Raw genomic sequence first — 27,688 nt, forward strand, 5'->3', positions numbered from 1 at the left:
GAAACAAATTTGGGGATAAACAGCTTTACTGTAATGTATTTCTACATATTATGGCTTTTAAAACCTACCTTTCCTGAATTTAGAGATACAAACTTTATATCAGTTATCCCCAATCTATACTCTTTTAAACACCAGACTACAATTCCCACCATCCCAAGCTAGCCTGACTTTTGGAGCTGGCAAAAAAAATAAAATCGGCAACTAAATGGATTCTCTTAATACATGCAATTTATAGGTACCTTTATTGAGTGCCACCTGCTTATCAGCATCTTGATCCTGTCTTGACTGCAAGAGACCAGCCTCCACTGTCGAATGCGAGGCTGATGCCCGGTGATGGTCTTTCTTGCTCTGCTCAAAGCTGGACTTTGACTGTGGGGAAAATATATTTTCTTTGAAAAATGTCTGGTCTTGCTGAAGAGAGCTGCCTATAGATATCTGTTACTGCCCTGAAGGTTTGCTTGTTTTTGTTTAAGGAATTTATATGGATACTCAGCTCATAGTTCTGATTATAGATGGGTAACATAGAGTTAAAACAGAGAAGAAGAAAAATAGGGAACAAGAATAAAATATTAACAAGAATGAACATATTGAAAGAAGAATCAGAAGCATCTCTGTAAGTTTTTTTCTTCTCTGTTCCAAAACAATTCAAACAATCAAAAACTAGTCAGCTGAAGAAAAGAGGGGCAAATGCTTACTTCATTAGCACACATTTTGTTCAAGTGAAGGTAAAATATCCAAGAAAGGCAAGGATTTCTATTCCTAGTAGATTCCCCTAGGAATTAGAAATGGCCAGCTGGATATACACTGGAGAATAAAGCTCATGAGATAAATTGCCACCTGTTCTCTACTTCTATAAATGGAAACTAGAAACCACACCAGAACAGGATAGTTGAAGAAATTATATTGCCCTTAATTAGAAAACAAAAATAGCAACTACTTGGAGAAGAGGAATACTCTGCAGAAAAGATTCACTGTCTTGGATACTTATAAGTCCATTTTCTTCTACTTCATTTCAATACCACTTCTATGACTTTCACAGGGGCTTAATTGAGGTAACAAAGGGTTTTAAACTTCTTATAGTCATGCATCATCTTATTTTTGCTGCAATAATTTAAGATATTTGTATGATGTTCATGGGATGGAGGCAGATTGTTCGTCCGTCCATCCATCCATCCATCCATCCATCCATCCATCCATCCATCCATCCATCCATCCATCCATCTATCTATCTATCTATCTATCTATCTATCTATCTACTCCTGCCTTTATTATTTTTAGAAATAATTCAAGATGGCAGACATATCACACACACCTTCCTCCTATTTTTTCCACCACAACAACCCTGTGAAGTGAGCTGGGCTAAAAGAGAGTGACTAGCCCAAGATCACCCAGCTGACTTCCATGGCTAGGCAGGACCTTAACCACTAGACCAAACTGTTTTCATAGTGTTTGCTGCTTCTGGTTAAGTAAGATCTTTGATTTTTTTTCAAAAACATGCAACCTCCTTTCTCTGCAGCAGATGTGGGATGGAGGTGTCCCAATACAGCAAATTCTCTGGTAACATGATTTAATTTCTCCCTCCTCCCCATTTTGGGTTTCTAGCTTACATGTCTGCTTTGAAAACCTACTTATCTTCATCCATGATTACATAATCAAACAATGGTTTGCATTCTCAAAAAGGCCAACTATTTGCTAAACAATGTCCACACCTGGACTTAATCTACTTGTAGAAAAAAGTGCTTCATGTGGAACTACCATTATCCATTATAAGCTTAAAGACACAACAGATATCATGAGCAAGAAAGATTACTGTTAGTCATAGGGTTTCCCTTGCCCGCCCTCTCTCTGGCTGGTGAAAGTAGCAAAGGATAGACTATGCATCTAGATCTCAGACTCCATTTTGATACCTGTCCCCTCTTCGCTTCGCTGCTTTCCTGCCAGGAAGGGGAGTTAGGATATTGCCAGAGACGGCTTTCAGAAGGAAGTGGAGGGATAGTCGGAGGAGATTCCAAGGGCACATATGATTTGGGGAGGGGAGGTCGAGGTGGACCAGGCTCCTGGAGTGGAGAGGAAATCAAGAAGCATTAGGAGTAAGAGCAAAGAAACTGTGAGAATGTGAAGGAAAAGAGAATTAGTGAGACACAGATACATATAAAGACAGATGTTAAACCAGGATAGGGACCTGCATCTGAGCACCAAAAACTCAGGAGCCAAAATGAACACCTTTTTCCTTAGTGACCAACCCAGTACCAATCCAGAGAATACTACCGTTAGCCAGGTGTCTCTTGATAAACAATGTCCATAATATGATGACATGACTTTCACTTGCTTCCAAAAATATCTGCCATTTCAAAATATGCATCCCTTTTGAGACACATTCTTCAAAATACAAATATTTTATAATGTCAGCACAATCTGCTGCTTCACCAGACAATGCAAAACAGAATCTGAAGACATGGCTGATTTAGACTTAAAAGACCTCTTGTTGATTCATAAACATTGAGGTCAATAGGTTTTTAGCAACATAAAAAGTGATGCTCCACACAAGTGTAGGGACAGCACATGAGTGGAACTAGGGATGATGACTGTTTCAGGGAAGGGAGTTTAATTTTGATGAGTAGCTCAACAAGATGCTTCCACTGAATCTAGACATTTAACTAAAACCTTTTGGCTTGTTCTGATGTATGTGTCAGTCTAACACAAAGGAAAGGCATGGTCTATCACAGTGTTAATTGATCTCAGCAGCTTTAAGATGTGTGGGCTTCAACACCTAGAATTCCCCCAGTCAGCATGCTATCTGGGGGAATCCTGGGAGTTGAAACCCACACATTTTAAAGCTGCTGAGGTTGAGCACATTGGTCTATCAATTTCTGCATAATGTTTGTATTGATGAAGAAGTAAGCTATCTGACTCCCCACATCTTTTGGCTCAATCCAATGACTTCACCTCCTAAGAGCTTATTCCATAGGACTGTCATTCTCATGAGAGACTGACAATCCTGTCAAAGAAATAGAAAATGGATATACCTATGTCAAATAACATATCTCCACAAAAGTCTACCTGAATGTTCAGAATAACTCATTTAAAATATAAATCAGAGGCAGCCCAAACTGTTCTCAGTTCTATTGTGGCTCCAAGTCTTTCTTTGCTTTCCCCCTCCTGAAGCCAATAACACCTGAAATATGTTTGGCCCAAGAAAGAGTCTATTCTCTCTTCCAATCCCCTTTCACACTGTATATGCCCATATATGTGCATTTGTGTATCTCGCACAGTCTTTTTTACTCTAATTTATTATTTCCCCAGCACACAAACACATACACATCAAATAGTTTACATTTTGTAATGAAAAAAAAAAAGCCAGCCAAAGCTTGGTCATAGCCAAAGACAAAATGGGTCAAGAGGTGCCATGGCCACAATTGGAGAGGTAAGGGATGTTTCCACAGCAGATTCACCCAGACAAGTGGAGCTGCAAAGACGGCTGCCCGTGATTGTATCATGGGTTGTCCTTAAGATACTCAAGAAAAGAAAATGTTACTTCCAAATTTGAACAGTTAAAGACAGCTCAAAACTGCTTCAAAGCAGATTAATGGTGAGATGGAGGCAAAGTCATGAAGACGTGGCCTTCAAAAATTGTTGGGAAAGCACCAAGGTGCTTCATCCAGCCGGTTGTAAGGATGAGTTTGTAGACTGTGTTCTGAACAGAGGTGCAATTCAGAAGGACCCATTTTTTAAAATCCCAGGTGTTACTCAGATGCATCATTAGTTTTTTGCCAACTGCACAAACATAAAGAAATAAGAGATGGGGAGCCTTGCCTTATGGGAAAACATCTGCTTATTATTTTAATTGCTAAAAAGCTTCTTCTGATAAAAGTACAGTTGAATAGAACAAAGGAAGAGACGGTTTTCTATAACGATCAACCTCTGGCCTATTTACTTTCAGGTGCTGGAAAATGTTAAAAACCAAATTTAAAGCAAAGAATAAATAAAAATTAAACTCAATTACATTACAGTTTTCATAGGTAAATTAATACACCGAGTGCCAGCTACCAGGAATTTGTTCTTAAGATTAACAAACTCTACAGATTTTCAAGGAGTTGGGGCCAATTTCCCAACCTTTAGCTGCCTGCTCTCTGAAATTATTCAAGAGTTGTAAGCCAATAATGTCATGCTTAGATTTAAACTGTGGTCATTGGAGAAATTAGTCCAACTGTTCCATGTTAGAGGGTTTAGATCTCCACCTACTGGTGGAATGATAACCTTAAAAAAAACAACACACCATCAGGAGCCATCTTCTGGCTGCTTCTATTTTCCAGAACCTTTAGTCATTCTGATTGATGAAAGATTTGCTCACCTCATTGCTGCCTTGCTTGGTAGGGGAACTCTGGGATCCAGACACAAGAGAGAAAGGGCTCAGGGGGCTTGTGAGGCTAGCTGAGCTCAGAGGACTGGCTGGACTGTTGGAGCTATAAGTTCCTGATGGGCCAAGGGCCACTGCAAGAAAGGGGAACAGATAGTAAAGCATTAATGAACTGTAGGAAAGGGATATATGATGATGAGTTGGAGATAACTGGGGTGAATGGAGTGGAACAAAGAATATTTTCTATTAAAAGGAAAAAGAGGACTTAAAAGAAGAGATGAGGCTCAATATATTAAACATAGAGGAAATAAGGAAAGCATATAATATTACTTTCCTCTGCGTAAAACAGAGTTTATTAAGCTCAGCTACTTTAAGGTGTGTGAACTTCAACTCCCAACATTCTGACTGGGGAATTTTGAGAGTTGACATCCACACATCTTAAAATAGTTGAGATTGGGAAACACTGGTTTAAAGTACCTAAACCTGGTTAAAATACTGTATGCCCTGGTAACCACTGTTTTCTTTTGTTGGCCTCATTTCAGCCTTTTTCTTCATTTCAGCCTTGACACATATTCCAAAAAGTTTCAAGCCTTCCTGATGGGATGTTTCAGTGTTAAAGGTAGTTTTCCCTATTAGGCAGTCAACAAACGGCAGCGGTTTTACTAAAGACATAATCTGAGGCACTTCACCAACCCATATGACTAGAAGACCTCCAACGTCCCTTACAACTCTGTTATCCTGTTATATTATCAATGATTCCATTAGTATGGCATAAGCGATGGTGGCGGGATCAGGCTGGCTCATATTGACCACCTTAGATTGGTACAGCTATATCTCTCTATTCTGGTCTTGGACATTATCCTCTGGAGCCATTCTGCTTGAGCAATGAGAGCGTCCAGTTCTTCCAATTATTTCAAACAAGGCTCTTCCTTTGTACACGCCCGATCTCCCAGCCAATAAATCAGCCTGAATAACAGCTGACATGGATGGATGAAGGGGGTTGCAGAGTCAGATGGTTACTTCATGGAACAATTCCCCCCTGGGTTTAGCACTCTACTGGAAGAGCAGTAAATCCAAACTCAAAATCAGCTTGAACAACTGACAGATAGGGTGGAGTGGCAGAGAAAGAACTGCTCATACAATGCCCCTAGAAGCCTATCAGCCAATGTTTGCACTACTTTTGGACACAGATGGGATTTTTAATGGGCGAGTGTTAATCTTGGTGCTCAAGGACAGTCTGACATTAATAATGGATTGTACCATAAAGCAGCAGCAGCAGCAGAGAGAAAGAAAAGTCACACAATCTCCAACCTCTCAGCTATTCAGGCTGATTTAGATCCCTTCACCTACTGCCTCTTACCATCTGGACAACTGACCCTACATGTGTCAGAATGCCAATCCAACTTTTACAGAAGATTAGGCCCTAAAATTTAGTCATATGTAAAAAAACAAACATTGTCCTATTTCTACAAGTCAGAACAGAGAAACTGAGGAATAGCAATGGAGGTGGTAAACTCTATGCTGATTTCAGGCTCACGGATAAGAAGAAACTACTTTAACTTTAATAGAGAGAGGGTTGTGGGCAGAATGGATAGTTCCCCAGCTCCAGTATCTCTACTTGCATCTTTTAGGCACTCCTCTCCCATACGTAATTTCTTTTTTGCTACCTCTCACTAGTTCTAGAGACAACGAAAGCCAGAACAGGATTTTTGAAGGCATATGTAGCTTTGAATACATAGATTCTTGGGCTGTAGGACCCTTAACTTGTATCCATTAGTTTAATCCTGGTATCACCACTGTAAGTATTCTAGTTGTTATTGGTAGCTTTGGTTGATTAATTGTTATTGGTGCCTTTGGTTGATTAAAAAAAGGCCACATTTATTAGCTAACTACCTTAATTTATTTGTCATTTTTTAAATGAGGCCTCTATGCTTCTCCACTACAGAAAGCTCTGAGCAACACAGATAGGGAACTGCTGCCCTGCACGTAAGCACCATCAGGGCTAGCAACTGGAAAGTTTCAACCACAGCTGAATTTTTTTTAATGCTGAGCATTAATGTAGCAGATACTCAAGTTTGGAATATCTATATCAGCATTTAGTAGCGACTGTCATTAATTTTTGGAGATGGAAGTCACAGTGGTGGAGGCGGGGAACTGTGAACTAAAGCTTGATCATGAAGTAGAAGGGCATATACAACTCAATCTAAAATACTTTGCATGCTGACTTCATTTTAAGTAGATACGGCACATTAGAAAAAGTACAGAAAGGGTTATTCAAATGGATTAGAAACCTTCTCTTTAAAATACAACTAATGCATTCAGAACTTCTTTAAAAACTTCTTTAAAAGTTTTTAAAGAGGAAGCTTGAGGTAGAGGACAAAGTTTACACAATGATGCCTAGCATGGAAATACGAATAGTGAGCAATACGTTTCAAATGCCATTTGAAGTGCAGTCAGTTCAGGACGGACAACAAAAAATAATCCCTTCCCTCGGCACAGCTTTAACAGATGGCATTTATTGCCACAGGATGAGATGATAGTGCTGCATGCAAAGTAACTGGTTTAAAACTATAGGGCAATTTATAAAGTTGGGAGTGCTCCAACACTGGAGGTTTTTAAGAAGTCCAGAATAGGGACTCCTACTTGAGCAGGGGGTTGAACTAGAAACCTCTAAGGTCCCTTCCAACTCAGCTATTCTGTCAAAATTATGGTTGTGAGTCATGCTGGATATTAAGTAGGTCATCACATGACCCACCTGATTTTTATGACATTTTTAACAATGGTCTCATAATGCAGCAGGAAAGTGCAACAAATAGTAGTTCTACACTGATTGGAACAGCAACCAACATATTTCAGTGAGTATTTCACGTAGCAGAAAATGGATGTTCATCTGCAATGACAAATAATTAACACTCAGATATTAATTGACTATTGTATCAGGTTAGAAATAGCATTAGCACTTAAACATATATACCACTTCATAGTACTTTACAGCCGTCTTTAGGCAATTTAAAGAGTCAGCATATTGCCACCAACAATCGGGGTCCTCATTTTACCGACCTTGGAAGAATGAGTCAACCTTGAGTTGCTCAGAATCAAACTGCTGGCAGTGAACAGTGAGTTAGCACTGCAATACTGCAGTCTAATTACTATGCCACCACGGCTCATTAAGAAGTCAAAATCAATAGTTCTTTGAACAGAAGAAGTGGCCCTTACCGCGGTGTTTTGCAGTGTCTGTGCCCCGAGAGGGGTTGTTCTTTTTGAGTCCCTCCATCACATCCTGGATCCGCCAGATCTCTTTCTGGATTTGCCTGTTGAGCATTTCATTCTGAAAAACCAAGGTAGAGAAACAAATCCACAATTAATTAAACTAAGTACTAATGTTAGTAATTAATTTCCTATACTTAATTGTGGGCAGGGGAAGGGTAATTTTAGGCAACCATGTTGCCTAATATTAGGTCAGTCGTAATATGTATATTTCTTTTTTTTTCTCTATCATCAGGCTATCACTTAATATCTGACAATTAGTATAATAGAAAGTAGATAAATTTAAGCAAGAAACAAACAAAAACCAGAAATATGATTAAGGGGAAAAAAATAGTGCATGTGTAAAATATTTCCTTTAAAACTATTTAAAGCATAGCCTCATCATGATAATAGAATACAAACATTTTGGTTCAGCTGTTTTGATATTGAACATATTTATTTAAGAATAAGGAACAATCCATGAAGAAAATGGTGGTAGCAAAATGTTTCAAATTCAAAATATTGTGAATTGAAACGATCTGTTTTAGAACAGAACAGAACAGAACAGAATATAATTCTTTATTGGCCAAGTGTGATTGGACACACTTGGTGCATATGCTCTTTGGTGCATATGCTCTCAGTATACATAAGATGATAAGATACAAATTTTGAATATGAAATAACTATCCTGACATTACTGGAAGTATTCTGACGCTATTCTGATCACACTGGATATGTCCTTGGCTCCAATCAGCCTGATTTCAAGCTTAGACTAGTTTTAAACTCAAAAGAGCTGCTTCAAGTTCAAAGATCAGAATAGTTGGAATACTACAATAAAATTGGAAGGATCCTTTCAAACTTGAACAAAACTCTTTTAAACTGAAACTTTTTGGATACACCTAATAAAAAGCAATATATTATAAAGGGAGAGTCATAGGAACCATGGTGGCGCAGTGGCAGTGGTGGGTTCCGTATCCCATTGGAACCGGTACAATTGCAACGGGGCCCGGCGTCCTCCACATAAATGTGTGCAGCACACGCACAAACGCAGCGCGCCCATGCATCCTACCCTCCAGTGACGGATCCACAAGCATCTGCGATGCTCCAGCTGCTCGGTGGAGCATCGCGCAGGCACTGTATGTGCTGTGTGCGGAAGGGCCGAAGAGTTGAAAGACAGGTAAGGACGACGGACGAGTGGGTGGGCCCTCCAGAGCACCGTACCGGAAAGGTACCCGGTGCTCCGGGCATGCACCAGTATGGCCACACCGGGGTGTACCACCTGCAACCCCCCACTGCAATATTGCAGGCTAATTCTGCCGACTGCCAGGTATTTGATTTTGACCAGCTCAAGGTTGACTCAGCCTTTCATGTTTCTGAGGTTGGTAAAATGAGGACCTGGAATAGAGATGTTTGATCCTATGGTTGAATTGCAAATGCATCATCAAAAGTATCTGCTCTTGGTTATGTTTCTTTCTTTTTTTACAGATTTCAGAACTGAGTGGCATTCAGATCACTGGGGATTTCTGAGAATTGAAGTCCACATGTCTGGAAGATTTTCAGTTAGAGAAGTCTATAAATGCTTTTTCTCCTAGGCTTATTTACATCTGCTATTAGGAATTCTGCAACAGAAAAAGTATCTTGTAGGAAAGGGAAATTCAGCAGAAAAAGAATAGGCAACAAAGGAGTAAGCAATCTCTTCGTTTAACATTTCTACAAGATATTTCCCCTTCAAAGACGCCTTTCAATAAAATATATTGGGAATTTGTTATATTCATGCATTCTGTAGATGAGTCTTCATAAAAGAATGTGGAGGAATGATAGCAAAGGGAAGAGAAGAATGGAAATAAAAAATGGAAATCAAAGGAAGGAAAGCTATGTGTTGAGGAGAATGGATGGGAGACTGGAGAATAGACCTGCCGTGATAGAAAAGAGCACAGAGCAGCAAAGAGGGCTGGGGAAAACTTGTTTTCTTCCTTTATAAAAAGATAAAACAATTATATTACCACAAAAATTATTTTCCACAATTAATATGATGATATATTTCTGCTGAATTAATTAAAAATAAATAAAAGCAATTGTTTAAATTATTTCAGTTGTGCATCCTTGCCCAATCTCTGTGCAATTTCTTTTGTAAAATAAGCTCATCTTCTCCTGAGGCCACTTGGCTTCATCAGCTCTTGGCAATTCAGCCTCTAGAGGTTTTGAAGTTTCTGAACAGGCTATGGAATCCCCAAGTAAAGAAAGATATAGGGTCTCACCTGAGATTGTTAATGTAGAAAACTGTGGGTGTGTGAACATGATTTTATCAAGCCTCCAGATTGTAGTTAAACATTATCTCTAAATTGGAGAATGCTTCAACAGTTAGCTTCCTACTGGCACGGATGTGTGGAGTACAATAAATATAATGCAGAAAATATTCTGGTATTCTGGTTTTTACAACTGTGACTACAGTCTTTGAAACAATTACAATTCTGGTAGTGTGGGTCTGTATAATTTTGATTCATTGCCTGGTATCTTATTACAGTTCTTCAATCGATGTTGTGACCAGAACCACTGGGATGGAGAAAAGAAACAACTGATATCCCTACATTTATTATTATTATTTATTTCTTAGATTTTTAGACCGCCCCTCTCCCAAAAAGGGACTCGGGGCGGTGTACAGTCAATATAATAAAATCATTCATAATAATTAAATACATTTAAACTACATTTAAGATACATTTGGAGGGGGAAATAGGCTGTACTAAGAAATAAATAATTCTAATCTTAAAACATCACAATTAAAACCCCAAACCCTAAAATAAAATAAATCCCTGGGAGGTAAAACTAAGAAAGTGCCAGGCCAGCTGATTGAAACAGGTGAGTCTTTAACTTTTGCCGGAAGGAACGGAGGTCGGTGGTAGTTCGAATGTCTGGGGGGAGGTCATTCCAGAGGGTTGGGCCCATCACAGAGAAGGATCTACTCCTAGGTGTCGCCCGCTGGCATTGACTAGCAGACGGCACCAGGAGGAGCCCCTCTCTGTGTGAGCGGATAGGTCGCAGGGACGTGTGTGGTAGGATGCGATCCTGCAGGTAACTAGGTCCTCTGCCATGGAGCGCTTTAAAGATGGTGATCAATACCTTGAAACGCACCCGAAAGGCCACAGGTAGCCAGTGCAGCTCGCACAGGAGAGGTGTTACGTGGGAGTAACGTGTACTTCCCATAATAACCCGCGCGGCTGCGTTCTGAACTAGCTGCAGTCTCCGGATGCGTCCCAAGGGAAGCCCCATGTAGAGGGCATTGCAGTAGTCCAGGCGAGACGTCACCAGCGCATGAGTGACCGTGCGCAGGGCACTCCGGTCCAGTAGGGGGCGCAATTGGCGCACCAGGCGAACCTGGTGGAATGCCCCCCTTGCCACGGCTGCCACATGGTCCTCCATTGACAGCCGGGCATCAAGGAGGACGCCCAAATTGCGCGCCCGCTCCACAGGGGACAATTGTTCGCCCCCTATGGCCAGCGATGGAGTCAGCTGGCTGAACCGAGGTGCCGGTAACCACAGCCACTCGGTCTTGGAGGGGTTGAGTTTGAGTCTGTTGTCCCCCATCCAGACCCCGACGGCTTCCAAACACCGGGACATCACTTCGACAGCCTCGTTGGGGTGGTTTGGGGTTGAAATATACAGCTGAGTATCATCAGCGTAAAGATGGTACTCAACCCCAAAACCACGGATGATCTCACCCAGCGGCTTCACATATGCGTTGAACAGGAGAGGCGAGAGGACCGACCCCTGTGGCACCCCACAAGTGAGTGGCCTCAGGGACGATCTCTGCCCCCCTGTCAACACACATTGCTTCCGGTCGGAGAGGTAGGAGCCGAACCACCGCAAAACGGTGCCTCCGACTCCCATCCCCTCCAACCGGCGCAATAGGATACCATGGTCGATGGTATCAAAAGCCGCCGAGAGGTCTAATAGGACCAGGATAGAGGAGCAACCCCTATCTCTGGCCCTCCAGAGATCATCCACCAACGCGACCAAGGCTGTCTCAGTGCTGTGCCCGGGTCGGAAGCCGGACTGGCGTGGGTCTAGATAGTCGGATTCGTCTAGGTGTCGTGGGAGCTGCTGCGCCACCACATTCTCGACAACCTTCGCCAAGAAGGGGAGGTTGGAGACTGGACGATAGTTAGCTAGCTCCATTGGGTCGAGCGCAGGCCTCTTGAGCAAGGGTCTCACCACCGCCTCTTTCAAGTGTATAGTACTTTAGAAATAAGAAGCTTGATTTCTGAAAACTATTCAATTGCCTTTATGTCATATTGTCACATAAACATGGTTAGTGTATGGATTCTGTTACTCTTGTGACTCTGCAATTTATGTATGTATGTATGTATGTATGTATGTATGTATGTATGTATGTATATGGCTAAAATATGCTATGAGCAAACTATGTAAATTTATTCATTTAAAAAAAATCCATATCCATTAGGCAATTTACAAATATTTATTTATAATAAAAGCAAAACCAACTCTTAGCTAAATTTAAAAAACCTAGAAAAACAAAAAAAAATGCTTGAATTAAAAATTAATATTTTTTAATTTCCCTGTTAGAATTCTAAATTTTAACAGGGAAAGGGTCATCTCAACTCTACCAGGATGTTGTTACATAACATAGGCCCTACCACAGTAGAAGTAGCTTCTGGTACTAAATGCATCCAGGATGGAACATGTTAATTTTCTTCATAAGTAGCACTTAGCAATAGCACTTAGACTTATATACTGTTTCACAGTGCTTTACAGCCCTCTCTAAGCAGTTTACAGAGTAAGTGTATTGCCCTCAACAACCTGGGTCCTCATTTTATCGACCTCGGAAGGGCGGAAGGCTGAGACAATCTTGAGCTGCTCAGAATCGAAGTCCTGGAGTGAGCAGTGAGTTAGCCTGCAGCACTGCATTCTAACCACTGTGTCACCATAGGTCTTATATTACTATAGTAATATAGTATATATTACTACACCGGTAATGTAAGATGGTAAAAGATGGTATAGTAAATATGATATTGGTATTAAGGGTGTCTGCAGGGATATATGTGCAAATTTGCAAAATGCTAAGTGCAATGTTGCCATAGAAGGCATACTCCTGTTGAATAAATGTTAAAATGGGCTGAGCTTTGATTATGGCACTATCAACACCTTCTTACAGATTTTTTGACCTTCTGCAGGGATGCTCTTAATTGATATCTGTATTAAAGCATATCTATGTTGTACAAAAATAATGTTTCTTGTTACAACTCTTTATGTGTATATTTTCTCCTTCACCTCTCACTTCTCCTGCTATAAGACCATTTATGCCCCAGTTTCCCAAATTAAAGTAATAACCACCACCGTGTAAAGTCCAGCATGCAACATTGCAAAAATATTCAAACATTTCCTTTGATTTGTGAGACTCATTTCAAATGCAGAATTTTGGGTCTTTACCCAATATTTAAATTTTAATGAGTAAATATAGTTAGGCAATATGTCATAGTTCAATTTTAATATGAATATCTGCAGGAAAGAGCTCTTCTGGTCACTCAACTGAGAGATCACTTGGGAAATACCCTTTACCTCCTAGGATATATCCTTCCCATCTAGCTACCAATGATAAATATTTTGTTATTGTAGCTCAATTCAGTCATGGAGACAACTGCATATCAAGGTGAGTGAAATTACATTGGAAATATCCACACGAATATAAACAAACATTAATCTGTTATAATTTAAACACAGAGATGGGAGAAGCAGATCATCCATCCAATTAGAACTCAAAATGTTGCCTGCCCTTTCTATTGCCACCAGCAATTGTTTCCACCAGGAGGCAAAACAGCTCCTGTTCTCCAATGGGGCTATCAAGATGCTAAATATCAGCAAAGCAAGCTTGGATTAAACATCTATCTGGCACATATGACACAATGTTTCCACAAACAGAAGTTTGTGTGTCAATAAGTACTAATTCCAAGCCACTTACACAACTTTCTCTCAACTTGAGCTCTCCATGTATAACTTTTGCTGGGCACAGTTAATCTTCTGAAAATTTCCCTAACCTAGAAGACTGAGAAATTGGATGAATAATTTCCCTACATTTGACTAATATTTGCACTTATTTCCAACATATTCTAGCAACTCAGCATGCTGATCATTTGCCTTCAACCCATCTGATGCGGAGAGTTCATTCTCTTACCTGGATGTCCAAGTTCAGCTGTTCCCATAAATCATCATGCAAGGCTGACACCTCAGCTTCCAGATTATCATATTCCATAGTGCTGTTGGCCAGTGCCTGTGGGGATTTGCAAACAGTCTCATCAAGATACGAATGCCTGACTAGATCCCTGTAGTGCAGAAAAACTAATTGGCATATGAACACTAACTGTTCAACCATCTGTTTGGATCACAGCCTTCAAAACTTCACAGGAGAGACAAAGATTTCCATTCTAAAAACACTTGCTTTTAAAAGACTCATTACAAGTCTTCACGGGTAGGGAAGCAAGGCTAGCATCTTGCATGTTTCTTTAGTTTAATTGTTTAGATGTTGTTGTTTTTTCATTCTTGAAAACAAACAGCAGCCTTTTTATTTAGGAAACCCTGAATATAGTTTTGGGGAGACCAAATTGATGGCATACACTTCGGGTGTTTTGATCCCACAAATGTGATTTTGCAACTTACTCTTGTGTTGGGCTTTATGTCTTCATTTCTTCCCCCCAACCCCACCCCCTTTTATAGGAAATGAAAAGGCAGTAAAAAAATAAAAGACTGAAGAGATGTATTGCACAATGCTAAACGATCAAAACATTATTCTTTTCAATTCTAGCATTTCCTGGCAGCACCAGCATTGGCAAAGCAAGAAGAACAGACTCCCCATTCAAGCTCAGCTGTAAGCACCTGGTTTTCACAACAGCTAATGCTGCTGGAGAAGCAGTGAAGGCTGCAAAGCTGAGAAGGCCAAAGCCTCTACTAAACTCCATGCCAGCTAGATATGACCAGAGGCTCAACAATTCCATCTGTACGCTTCCATTGGTATAACTGTGAATGATATTGAATGATGGGATAAATCAAAGATAATGATTAACAGACACATTACCCTTTCCCTTAGAACAGTGTTTCTCAACCTTGGCATTTTAACATGTGTAATGGGGAATTCTGGAAGTTGAAATTCCTTCATCTTAAATGGTTACAGTTGGGAAACACTGCCTTAGATAGTACTAAGTTCCTGAAGGTTTTTCGTGCTTGGGATCTCTTTGTGACTATAGAAAATGGAATGCTTTCAATGCAGAAGACTTCTTAGATTACCGTGCTGGCTTGGGACAATTCCACCCGAATATTGATCAACTGATTCTGAAGAGATTCCTTTTTGTGCAGCAGCTTTTCAGGGTAGGCTGGCTGACTCCCAAACATCTCTAGTTCCTGGTGTGTCCCCATCAGTGCACTCTCTAGACTCTCCTGGTGATGAAATGAGCACAAGGAAATGCATGCTTGTTAATAAAGGCAGGTGATTCAGAAGCAAATTCAAGACTTGAAATTGGTTGTGTTTTCTAGCTAAGAAGCTCTTTCTGGACTAGAATTCAGGTGGTCAGCAACTTACAGCCACCTCTTTAGTGATTGTTCGAAGTTACAATGGCACTGGAAAAAGTGACTTTTGATCGTTTTTCACACAACCATTGCAGCATACCCATGGCCATGTGATCAAAATTCGCATGCTTGGCAACTGGCATGTATTTACAGTAGGATGGTTGCAATGCCTCAGGGTTATATGATCACCTTTTGTGATTTTCTGATGAGCAAAGTCAACCAGGAAGCCAGATTCACTTAGCAATTGTGCAGTGGTGGGATTCAATTTTTTTTACTACCAGTTCTGTGGGCGTAACTTTGTGGGCATGGCAGGGGAAGATACTGCAAAATCCCCATTCCCTCCCCACTCTCAAAATTTCTGCTACCGGTTCTCCAGAACCTGTCAGAACAGGCTGAATACCACCTCTGCAACTGTGTTACTAACTCAACAACAGCAGTGGTTCACTTAACAACTGTGGCAAGAAAAATTGTAAAATGGGGCAAAATTCACTTAACAACTGTCTTGATAATCAGTGGAAATTTTGAGTTCAATTGCGGTCATAACTCAAGGACTGCCTGTATGTACTATATATTTGTACTGCTTCTAAGATTTGGAGTCTCACATTGTTTCTAAAATGTATGTCCATGGATTTATTTCTATTTCTATTATTTTGAAAATCATTAAATTTAATTGAACGTTTCTCATGTTCCAGGGAAGAAATCTAGTAAATTTATGAGAAAAATAAAGCTGAACTTTACAAATTTCTTGGATAAAGACTTCTTAAGCATTTATATACAGAAACATGCCTATATATCAGGCTCTGAAGGAGAATATGGTAGTTTATTAAAAATTATATGAGAATTTAAGAGTCTACAATCAATATTTCTGCAATAAAATTTATATTAGGGCCAGGTCAATGTAATCCCAAGCTTTCTCCCAATTCCATGTCCCAAAGTCACATGAGTTGATAACCAAAGCTTGCTTCAACCCTGGCAGTGAGGCAGCAAATTAACTGAGGGGCAGAAATCAGGCAATTTTGAAAAATAGTTCTGGTGTTTTTCAGCATCTGTCAAGAGAGGCAGTTACCTCAATCCACCTATAGTTAGGCTGGCAGTAATAATCCACGCTGTAACCTACTCTAGTATGGTGGGAGCTGCAAAAATGTTTATTCATTTGTATCTCTGGATATTTTATTATACACACCGATCCCAAAAGAATTTGCTGTAAAAAATTTGTAAATTGAAATTGTTCATTTTTATAGTATGACTTGGATTCCACGGTTAGAACAGTGATTGAGATGTCCAGAGTATAATCTCATTCAGTTGTAACCAATATAAGCAGTTGTGCCCAAAGACTCAAAGAATTTGAATGTATTTTAACAGATCTCTTTGAAAGAGGTGGTAATCAGCCCTTCTTAAAGAAACTTAACTCAGAAGTATGCCAGACAGTTCCATTTCTAGGGGAAAGTGTTTGAATCACTGCTTATCAAACAACTCCAGGGATAAAGTTGATGTTCTACATTCACCTGGATTTTGTGACAAAGACTGAATTGGTCACCTTGGGAGTGGCCTTTGCTGAGAGAAAACAAAGGGAACACCAATCCTATTGCTTTCCTTGGACTTCACAGTTTTTAGCACCATTATTCATAGTATCAAATAAAATTAGCTATCTGACTAACACTGTTTCAGCCTACGCTAAGAGTAGTTACTGTTTTGTCATATTGCAATTATTTCATATTTCTGTTTTGCATTTCCACAAAACTGCTGTGGAAAATTTTTTGTGATATTAGCTGAACTATTATCAATACACAGATGACACTTTTCATTTAACACAGCTGACATGGTAAATGTTCTAAAACACACAGCATAATTGCCTGGATGAAAATCAAGAAACAAAGCTCAATCCAGATTGAGATCGGAAATATTATTTGGGGTGGTTGCAATTATTTGTTCCAGTATGGGTTACAGTCCTTCTGAGAGTTTGGGAAAGCAGTTTGGAGTGTTCTTGAAACTCAGTGGTAGTTTAATCACCTCATAAAATTACCCTCCTTTGAAATAGATAACCAATGCTCAATTGTACATGCTCTGAAAAACTTCTGATTAAATTATTGTAATGTGTTTTGCACGGCTCCTTTGAAGATGGAAACTTTAGTTATCCCAACACAGATTTGCTAGGAAATGAGTTGGGGCAATTCAATTCAGACATAAGAAATCAGTGCTTCATCAGCAATTCAAAGAGCTGATACTACTCTTTAAAGATTTGAATGGCTTGGGGCCAGATGCTTATAGGAATACTTCTCTCCCCATAGGTATTACTACAAGCATTCTGGTTACTTTAAGAGTCTCTCTTTCAGGTGTCCCTGCCAAAATGAAGCTAGGCAAGTAGCTTTGAGGGATGGGATAGAACAACTCAGTTATGGGCTCCTTATTACAGAATGTTTTCCCTGGGAATCACACCTGGTGCTTCTATTTGATGGCTCAATTTTTTAACGCCTGCACTGTATGAAAATGGTTTATATCTACTTATTTGAAGAACATCTGTCTTTAACATTTGCTACTTTATTACTGTTTACTTTGTTATTTATTATTATTTGATTTATAGTTTTGTAATCAACTAGAATCTTCATGACTTGGCAGATTTAAAATATTTATAACACTTTTGCAAAATTACATTTTAATATTTCAGTCTCCTAGCTTCAGGGAACTGGAAATACTTCTGTTAAATGTAACCACTGCCTAGAAGATGAAATATTTTTAGTCATGCTATGAAAACTTCTGTGAAATGAGGTTCATTCATAGAGGTTGAAAGCAACTTGTGTATATTACTACCCTTTTTGGTGTGTGATTCATGTCTTTTACCTTTTCTGCTCGAAGCTGCTGTACCAGTCTTTCCTGTTCTCTTATCACCTTGTTTTGCTCACAGAGTTTTCCTAGAAGCTTCTGCCATGTGAAAAAGAGAAAAATAAAACATGAAGTCCGTGGAACACGTCAAGAATGAGAAATATAAACTTTCAGCTGCTTTGATGGAGATCAGTTAGACCCTACCAGAGGCCTGTCTCAGTTCCTGAATTCCAAATCCATGCAAGAAAAGATACAAACAATTAAACCAGCATGGAGACATGTGCATTGAGTAGATGGAAGAGATACAAAAGGAAAAAAGACCGCACAAGATTTTTGATGGAGGATGATCAAGAGCCTTTATAGCCTTGCAGTTCTATTAGCGGAAAAGATGGATTATCTAAAGATATGAAATGGAAAGAAAGAACCCCCACAAACCTCAGGGAATGCAGGGTAGACAGTGGTAACAGGATGGGGGATGGATTGAGTAGGCAGATGACAGTGAGGAAGAGGTGTTCTTACATCTGTGTGTTGCTCATTTATCTTGTAGGTGTGCAGCGTCTCTCTATATGCTTCAGGGAAATGAGACACCTGAAAAAATAAAAACAGGTCATTGCTGCTCTCTCTGCCTTGATGTTGTCATAATAAGCCCCTGAGGAAATCCAAACCTGCTGCTACTTATTGGATCTCTCCACCCTTTACATATACATACAGTTTACAGAAAAATTATCAGATTGTACAACTCTATTAGATTTTCCATGAAGCCTTTCTCAAAAGCAACACATAACTGAAGGAAAAAAGACACATTACCATGCATGACAATTGTCATCCCCCCCCCATCTAACCAAATATTATTTGCTATCTTTGAAAACAGTTCTTCTACTTTGTCAAGGAAAGAAAATGAAAGCTCTTCTGCTTTCAACATAGGAAGCAACAGTCAGGGTTCTAACAAAATGTTGCTTTTTTATATAAAACTTTGTAAGTATGCTTATTTATGGACTTATTTTTACCTCCTCTGCACGATTTTATGGTGCTATCTTGATTATTGCTCTGTACGTCGCCCCGAGTCCCTGTGGGGAGAGGGGGCGACTAATAAGTTCAATAAAATAAATAAATAAATAAATAAATAAATGGTGTGCAACTATCAGGCAATTACACACATTATGAGATAAAGCCTTAGTTTACCTTCATGATTACTGCATCTATATTTGTAAAGAGAATTAAAGGTATGGCCCGTTCTCCCTGGCTCTCTAGAATTTAGGATGATTATGGGGAGAAAAGTTGCTTAAAATGATCATAGCTACTATGTTGCACAAGAGTTATTCTACACAGATACTAATACATCTCATTGTTAATATACAAAGCAAGAATGAAGCACAAAAAGCCAAGAAGATTGTTTGATGGGGTTTGTAGGCCTAATAGCAATTGTTATGGATATATACTGCCTTGCATATGGCTTCCTGGGTGTATGCCTTTATATGCTAGGCAGAAGCCAATAGGATGAAAATAGCTGATAAATAGATTGTTGTGTTCCTGACTTGTTAGAAACAGACTGCTCAGGATAATATGACTTTTAGCTAGATTTAGTTGGATTAACAAGAGTGTTCAATGAGAGCAGAAAAAAAGACTAGTGTTAGTTTAATTTGAGAACCTGTACTTACGGTAATTACAATAATGTAAACTTTATAGAATGGATTGTATCCCCAATTTAATTGCTGATTTCAAAACTGCAAAAATGTGGACAATATTTTTCAAGATAGAGGTGCTTTATATAACAGCCAGATCTAAATTTATAAGCAAACCAATACAATGCAATACGAACAAATTAAGGGGGTGATTTTTGAATACTGCATTTTTGGTCTAAGTTTTCATAATCAAACTCAAATTTTGTGGGTTTTATCCTCTCTGGAAAAATGAAGTTGCCAATTGCACTTATCCCCAGTTGTATGAACAAGTATGAGAGGAGAATACAGATTACGGCATGACCTGCAGGAAAAGTCAAAATCCTCAAGATGATGGATGTGGTGTTGCAATTAAATCTGGACTCTTTTCTATGGACATCTCCATGCATGTACAAAGCATTGAGGCTTTTATCACAACCCTCTACCTCCTGTCTTGTAGATTCTTTCTCTGTGGAGACCCATGACTAACAAGTAGCAATACAGGAAACCCTCACATACACCACCACATCAGAATCCACGTTTATTGTTATGAAGCTCTGCTCCATTATGGCCTTACTACATAAAGTTTCTCCTATCCAGTCAAATCCAACTCTAGGGCACAGTGTTCATCTCCATTTTTTAGTCAAGGAAGCCAGTGTTGTCCGAAGACAATTTCCATGGTCATGTGGCCAGCATAATAGAGGTAGGTTGCTCCCAGTTTTACTATTGGTTTGCTTTGTGCGTGCATGCACAATTCATTGAAAATTGTTCTTTGTGCATGTGCAGAACAATTTACAGTGAACTCCACATGCATGCGCACTACTAAACAACATGCCAACAACGGAAGCAGCAACCAGGGAACCGATTCAGGGGCATGGCCAGCCTGGGTTCTGCCAGGACAATATACCACTACTGGTTCGGCTGAACTGGGCTGAACTGGGAGCAACCCATCTCTGCAACATAACTATATGCTGAGGCACTTGAAACTGTTACTTCCCACTGAAGTGGTGCCAATTTATTTATTTTCATTTGCATGGTTTCAAAGTGCTAGGTGGAAGAAGTTGTGGCAAGTAACAGGAGCTCACCCCGTCACATGGCACTCAAGTCTCAAACCCGGACTATCATCTTTTCAGCTAACAAGCTCAGCATCTTTAACCACTGAGCCATCACACCCCCTTAGCCACACACTTTGCAGGAACTGATTAGAATGTACTTCCTTAATGGACAAGGAGCTTCTGGGAAGAAAAGCCCCATCCACAAACAAATCATGCTTTTATTTAACTATTACAACATCTTAAAACATATTTCTGTACTAATTGTAATACCATTTAATATAATTACAAAATAATTTCACATGCACTGGAATCTAAAAAAGTCACTGCTTGTCTACATAAATAAAATGCCTTGGTCTGTAGTATCTTCTCATATTTTTATGAAGGTTAAGCAACATAATAATATCTATTTTGGGAAGACATTTGAAAACCATCTTAAGGTTCTCCAGTGCAAGTAGGCCAGAGAACAGCAACATATAGCCCTCAAGAATTCATGACCTACTTTCAGAACCTTTAGCCAGAGACCAAAGCAGACTTCTAAGAAGAGCTACCTGCCTCTTCACAAAGCCTCATATCTTGGAAGAAGATACAAAAAGTCCCTCCCTCAAAGGGGTATAAGAAAGATCAAATGTGCCCATCTCCTCTTCCCTATAGTTTTGCTTCAGTTCCATCCACCATGTATGTGGTTCTTACTTTGAAGTAATGCAGCTGTTAACAGAAACAAGGCATCCTGCCCCTGGGCTTATAACAATGTCTCACCAAATGTACAATAATCCACTTTCTCGTATAATAAACAGAACTCAGACTGCTCCAAACATATTCCATCTAACCAGCAATTATAAGCAATGCTCAACTGCTATTTTCCTTATATAGTGGTGCAAAGTCATAAAAAAATATTTTAGTGCTAAAAGTGACAAAACAAGTATTGAAGTCAAAGACAGAGATTGATGGGAGATGGCTGGCTGTAATTGGGAGGAATGCAGCTCTAATTATTCTGTTGTTCACTTTGTTGCTCAATACAAAATGAACAATGCCAAGCCTACAAAAACAGAATCTTTCCAAAAATCTAAGACAACTCTACCATTAGAAGGGTAAATTACTGTGGAAAAACTTACTCTCCTTTCATGTAAATAATTTATGTAAATATAATAACAAAGTTTTTTTCATTAAAAAAAACGAATCAACTGGTAGGTTTTCTCCTCTAGCAGAAAATAGCCTGACAGAGGTTTTTTTTAATAGTGGCTATCGTCTGTATTCCAGATTGTTTACATATATTGAGAATTTCATTACAGAAAAGGAACTGGCACAAGATGTACATTACTAGAGTTGCTTTCATCAATCTCAAAAGAAATATATGGATTTAAACCATTTTAAGAAAACCTCCTCTAATGGAGTCACTAGCACAGGGGGCCACGGATGCCATGATGAGTTTATAAACAAATGCTACTGTGGGATGAAAACTTGAATGGCCACCTCACAGATGGTTGTGGAGGTGAGACATGGAACAATGATACTGGGATGGTTCTGCTATATGCAAAAGCAGCTGGAATGTCATGGTTGATGGCAGAGCTGCTGTGATGTCTTACTTGCAAGTACAGTTGAGCCCTAGGAGAGGAGCTCTCCACCATTCTGTTCACCATAGTGATCAAAGTCTCGCTCTCGCTCATCTGTGGCAGATAAGGAAAAACAGTCATGATGCTAATGGAGACAGAGTCATTTCCATTCAAGCTTAAACTTGTGTCATCCCTAAGATAAATGGGGAAATATCTGGATCAGTAGCTCAGATCTTATAGTAGAGAGAGGTCCCAAAATGAAGCTCACTTTATGATAATTGTTAAGGCCATGCAGGTCTTCAAAAGGGTGGTGAACTTCCTTGAGACTTCAACTGAAGTGTCTTTTCAATGAAAAGCTGTTAAGTAAAATGGCCCTTGCATTTTTCTTTGTCAGGGAGAAATGACCACTTCAGTTCCTTTGATGATAAGTGGCTTCTGAATGGAATGGCCAATTGGGGCAGAGTGGTCCCATCTTAATTCTTTGTTGAGGTGAAATGATGTGCCTCCAGAAAGCAGCTCGTCATCTCAAGGCAGAATGGCAATCCTCTATGAGAGAAAGCACCTCATCAAGGTAGATGGTGGACAGTCTCCACTCAATTCTTTGCTGCAATTGTCATGCACATGTTTATTGAGTTATATAAGTAGCAGTCATGGAGAAGGGAAGCCTGCTTGGAGAGAAGGACTCAGTCTTGCCTCCTTCCAGCTGACAAGAATCCTTACTGTACAAACACTAGATTTCACTGACAGGATAACCTTTCTTGGTGTTTCCCAGAACTTCTCCATCTCCATACAAAGTCAGTTGCACAGGCAACTGGGCTAGGACACTCCCTATGGTTTAAAATGAAGGACATTATATTGAAGGAATCATATTGGGTTATCTTTCTGGGGTGGGGGATGGGGAAACTATGTATGTGTACATATAAGTATGTTGTCCCTTCCTCCCCACCCACCCCATCTCCTTTATTTTATTTGGAATACAACACAATTGATCCATGTTTGGATCTGCTGCATTTTTTTTTCTTTTGGCCCCTCCAAAATAGGCATTTGCCAGTTAGAAAATGAAGAAAGAAAGAAAGTCACAAACAGTTCTTTCTCCCATGGAATTGCTTTGGTCACAGGTCCTTGGGAAACTCTAGAGCAATCTGTTTCCTCTGTGGGTCAAATAGGAGCTTGGTGGGCAAAGACTATGTTGCAGAAATAGTGCAAAAAAGGAAGATTTCAACAGGAAAGGTGGTTGTCGAAATGGTATGTGTGCAGCTCCCATTTCTGCCCTTCAGTATTTTACTTTGGGAGTAGCATTTTACTTCTTTAACAAACAAAGCAAATAGATGTTGCTATAGCAAATAATTTGCTTCTATTCTGGAAAAAACAAAAACAAAGGAAGGCTGTTGTTAATCATGACTAGTTCTCTCTTTCTTTTAATCTTATGCACCACATCGTACCTCCAGTTCCCTTTGCCTATTCCATTTTCCATTGGGAAAAACCTAGACTGTTCTAAAATAGAGAGTAGCTCACATGCTTCCTCAACAGTGCAAATCAGCTTTAAATTAATGGATATAGACTTTTATTCAGCTATATGGCCTGACTAGTTACTATATTGCCTCTCAGATTATTTAAATCTGGAGTATTGTGATGCAGAAAGTCTCCCATTGATTATGTTACTTAGCAAACAGTGAAGCTCAGAGAGTATCAAGAAATCTACAGTTGAAACCTGAGCTACAGATTATTGTTCATTTAGAAAGCATTATTTATGTACATTCTACTGCATATGGTACTCTGGGTTATTTAGACTGATCCTGCAGGAAGGGGAGGCACTTATGTAGGGTTGTATCTCTCTGCTTTTTGAATTCCTTCTAAATATAGGTTTTTATAGAACAAACCATATCTAATGAAATAATCATTGCTTAAAAAAAAGCTCAAGGGTAGGTAAGAATAATATCTTTGAATAAATTATCCCACATCTTCAACAAAAGTCGACAGGATTACATTTATATTCATACAGCTCACAAGCAACATAAACAGAGTTTCTGAATCAGTCACACTTAAAAACACAAATCACCAGGGCATAACAAAAAAATAATCAGAAGCAGAATGCGGTAGCTGATTATTGTAGAATCTTTTTCCTATGGTCCATAGAAGAAGCTGCAAAGGGGTTTGCAAAGTTGCAAGGTTTAGAAAATTCAAAATGAAAACAGAAGGGCATAGTAGTGCCCCAGAAGGGCACTACAATGAGTAGTAACCCAGCAGGTTGGTTTCAGTCCACCCTAGGGACTCACTCTTCCAAATTATTGTATAGTGATGGACTTTGATGCTGAGGCCACAATGAGATCGGTTTTGGAAGTAGCACTGATTCATGCAGGCATTTTGCAGGCTAGTATCAGCCAGCCATCATGCTTTTTAATTTCCAGCTGAAATTCTGTGCCAGCATTTTCTCAAAAAGCTTTGATTTTGTTTGATGTTTTTCAGAGGTCAGCAACTGTGTCTTAACACCATGTAATATGCTGAGAATACTACTGAAACTCAAATTTAAGTTGTAGGGAAGGTTGTTCGGGTTATCTGTTTGTTACCAAATTTAAATGTGTCATTTTTTTCTGGTGAGCAGATAGCCTTCCATACAGTTGTTATGATAAAACCTGGATTTTATGTGGTGACCATATCTGAATTCACCTGTTTCTTCACATACATACATACATACATACATACATACATGCATACATGCATACATACATACATACATACATACATACATACTTTGCTTGCCAGTCATGTCTGACTCTAGAGGGCAATGCTTATCTCCATTTCACAGTCGAAGAGTTAGAAGTGTCTGAAGATGCTTCCATAGTCATGTAGCCAGCATGGCTATATGCTGAAAGCACATGAAGCACTATTACCTTCCCACTGAAGTGGTGCCTATTTATCTACATGCTTTGGAATTGCTAGGTTGGCAGGAGTTGGGACAAGTAATGGAAGCTCATTCTGTCTTGTGGGACTTGGGTCTCGAACTGCCAATCTTTTGTTCGACAAACCGAGCTTGGCCACCACACCCCTTTCTCATACATATACCAGATATTCTGGTAGCATACACATGGGTTCCAAAATGTAATCTTAAATATTTTATTCTATTTGCCTCAATTTTTCTGCATGCCATATTTGAACAATTCATGCCACTTACATTTAAACTGCAGAGAATTTTGGGCGATCAAAAGATTAATGTAATATGATATTCCAATCTACTTTACAAAAGCATGTTTCCTAATAAATCTGTTAGTACTAAAAATGTTGTAAAGGTGAAGAATCCAGAAACTCAGAAACTCAGAGCTATAGGACAGAGGTCTCCAATCTTTCTGGTTCAGTGGACCGATGGAAGTGGTAGTGGAGAGAAGAGAGGATGGTTTCATGCATACACGCACATCCACCGGGGTGGATTCTGGCAGTCACTACTGCAGGTTCGCTCATGGCTGCGCCTAGCACACACGCTTGATGCAAACTGCACTTTATTGCACAATGCAATAAAAATTGCTCTGCGCATGCAAAGAAGCAAAAAACAAGATGGTGGCACCTACAGCACTGCCCCGAGAACTGGTTCGGGGACGTGGCAGGCCTCAGTCGCTGCTGGTTCCAGCACCCAGGCTGCCAAACCACTACCAGTTCGGCTGAGCCGCCGAACCAGTAGGAACCTATCACTGGCACTCACCCAGCAGTTCCCTGGCTCAGTTCCCAATGGACTATGGCTTGGCACTGAGTTGGGGATGCCTGTCCTAGGCAACTGTAGGAGGGCTTGGCAATGACAGGGCATGCCCCTGATGACAACATCACACTAAAGATAAAACTTATGAACTTGTCTTAGATGTTATGATGACATTATTTAAATTGGCAATTTGTATGACAAAATGACACATATGTTCATGGCCTGATGCCATGGACTATATTTCATACTCCGTACGTGTTCAGTTCTTTAGTTCAAACTGGACAAATTAATTTGCTTAGTCCCTGCTGAATCAAACAAATATAGCAGCTAATTCTGATGGGGATATTTGTGGCATTGCATAATGATACTGATGCAGCTTAGAATTCATTCAATCTACTTGGAGCTTGCTTCAAGTAATTCTGATTGAGGAAGATGAAATACAATGATGCAGGATCAATGTTTCTTGCCAATAGCTAAGGTTATTGGCAATGAAGAAATTGTTATGCATGAAGTTGTGGGAACAGGTCGAAAATTCAATGTCTGATAAATGACAACAAGGAGACAGAAAAATGAAGGAATGCAAATAATTTAGATTCATCAGTGTCCCTAAAGAATTAGGTGGGATGGGTGACTTTGTAAACTTCAATCTCACTTAGTCTACAATATTCATTTATATTCTTAACTTTATTACCTTATGTCCTGTTCCTGGATTTAAACTACAATTTTAAAAAAGAAAATCACAGGAATGTGTGTACATTTTTCTTAATATGTAGATATCTATAAGGATTTTCACCTGATGGATTGTGGTTTTCTACACGTTTTTCTCCATTATACAGTATGGAGTTCTACAAGCATTTTTAACAATAAATATTTTCTTAATGTGCAAATGATTTACAAGTATATAATGTGATTTCAGTCTTCCTTTACCTTAATACATGCAGTCTACTTCAAAAAGTTCAGAAAGTTGTCTACATTAGCATATCATTGTGCTTCACAGATACATAAATTTTGGTAGTACATGTTAGTGAATTTGCATTTAAATGTTAAATGCAAATTCACTTTTTGGAAGAACATTAGAGATTCAAGATTAGATTTCTAATCATTTTTCTTTCTTTTTAAAAACAAATACCAGTATTTACTGAGACACTTTAGGGAATGGGTAAACTGAAATTTATCCTTCCTGACATTTTTTGTGGTGTGTGTGTGTGTGTGTGTGTTTGTGTATTGCAATGTTAATCCAGAAAATGGGATCTAGAAACCTTTGGACCTCTATTCTTTTGGCACATTTGTCAAATTAGTACACATCCTTCACAGTTACTTTGAAGTAAAGGACAATAAATGTATCTTATGTTGAGGGTTGGTGGAGGTGGACCCAGGTTTTCCTTTTACTACAAATTTATGGTAATAATAATAATAATAATAACCTTGTGGGGTAGGTTAGGCTGAAAAAAGGCAATTTGAGAATTTGAATCTCTCCAGGTTTAGTCCAATGCTCTAACCCCAGCTGAATATCCCAGAGGTCCCACTCTTATTTTTACACTGATCCTCAAATATTAACAGGTATCCAAAATTGCTCTTGAGTTGTTTCTTCCTAATTTGATAAAATGTATTGCTAGAATTCTTCACTGTAATACTTCAGCTTCTGGGTGAAAAGTCATTTTTCCCTATTGCCTATAGATCCATTTGTTAAACCAGCACGTTAAAAAGTGAACAGCAGGATTGTGACAGTTCATACTGCA

At 39.3% G+C, this 27,688-nt stretch overlaps 1 protein-coding gene across 14 annotated transcripts in view; it reads right to left on the reverse strand.

Moving 5' to 3' along the window:
- PLEKHA6 (pleckstrin homology domain containing A6) overlaps positions 1 to 27,688 on the reverse strand; it is a 224,201-nt gene that overhangs the window by 18,707 nt on the left and 177,806 nt on the right. For 12 of the 14 annotated variants that reach the window (XM_081947834.1, XM_081947833.1, XM_081947827.1 and 9 more), the window contains 7 exons: positions 18,434 to 18,586; positions 18,017 to 18,097; positions 14,900 to 15,049; positions 13,794 to 13,889; positions 7,574 to 7,685; positions 4,352 to 4,491; positions 240 to 369 (listed from right to left, as the gene is read on the reverse strand). In XM_081947834.1, coding sequence (XP_081803960.1) covers positions 240 to 369; positions 4,352 to 4,491; positions 7,574 to 7,685; positions 13,794 to 13,889; positions 14,900 to 15,049; positions 18,017 to 18,097; positions 18,434 to 18,586 — 862 coding nt within the window. The remainder of the gene's footprint in view (positions 1 to 239; positions 370 to 4,351; positions 4,492 to 7,573; positions 7,686 to 13,793; positions 13,890 to 14,899; positions 15,050 to 18,016; positions 18,098 to 18,433; positions 18,587 to 27,688) is intronic. The other 2 variants (XM_081947832.1, XM_081947835.1) reach the window with 1 other exon arrangement.

The sequence above is a fragment of the Natrix helvetica genome, assembly GCF_964273705.1.
Source record: "Natrix helvetica genome assembly, chromosome: 3".
In the NCBI taxonomy this organism is placed as follows: Eukaryota; Metazoa; Chordata; class Lepidosauria; order Squamata; family Natricidae; genus Natrix; species Natrix helvetica.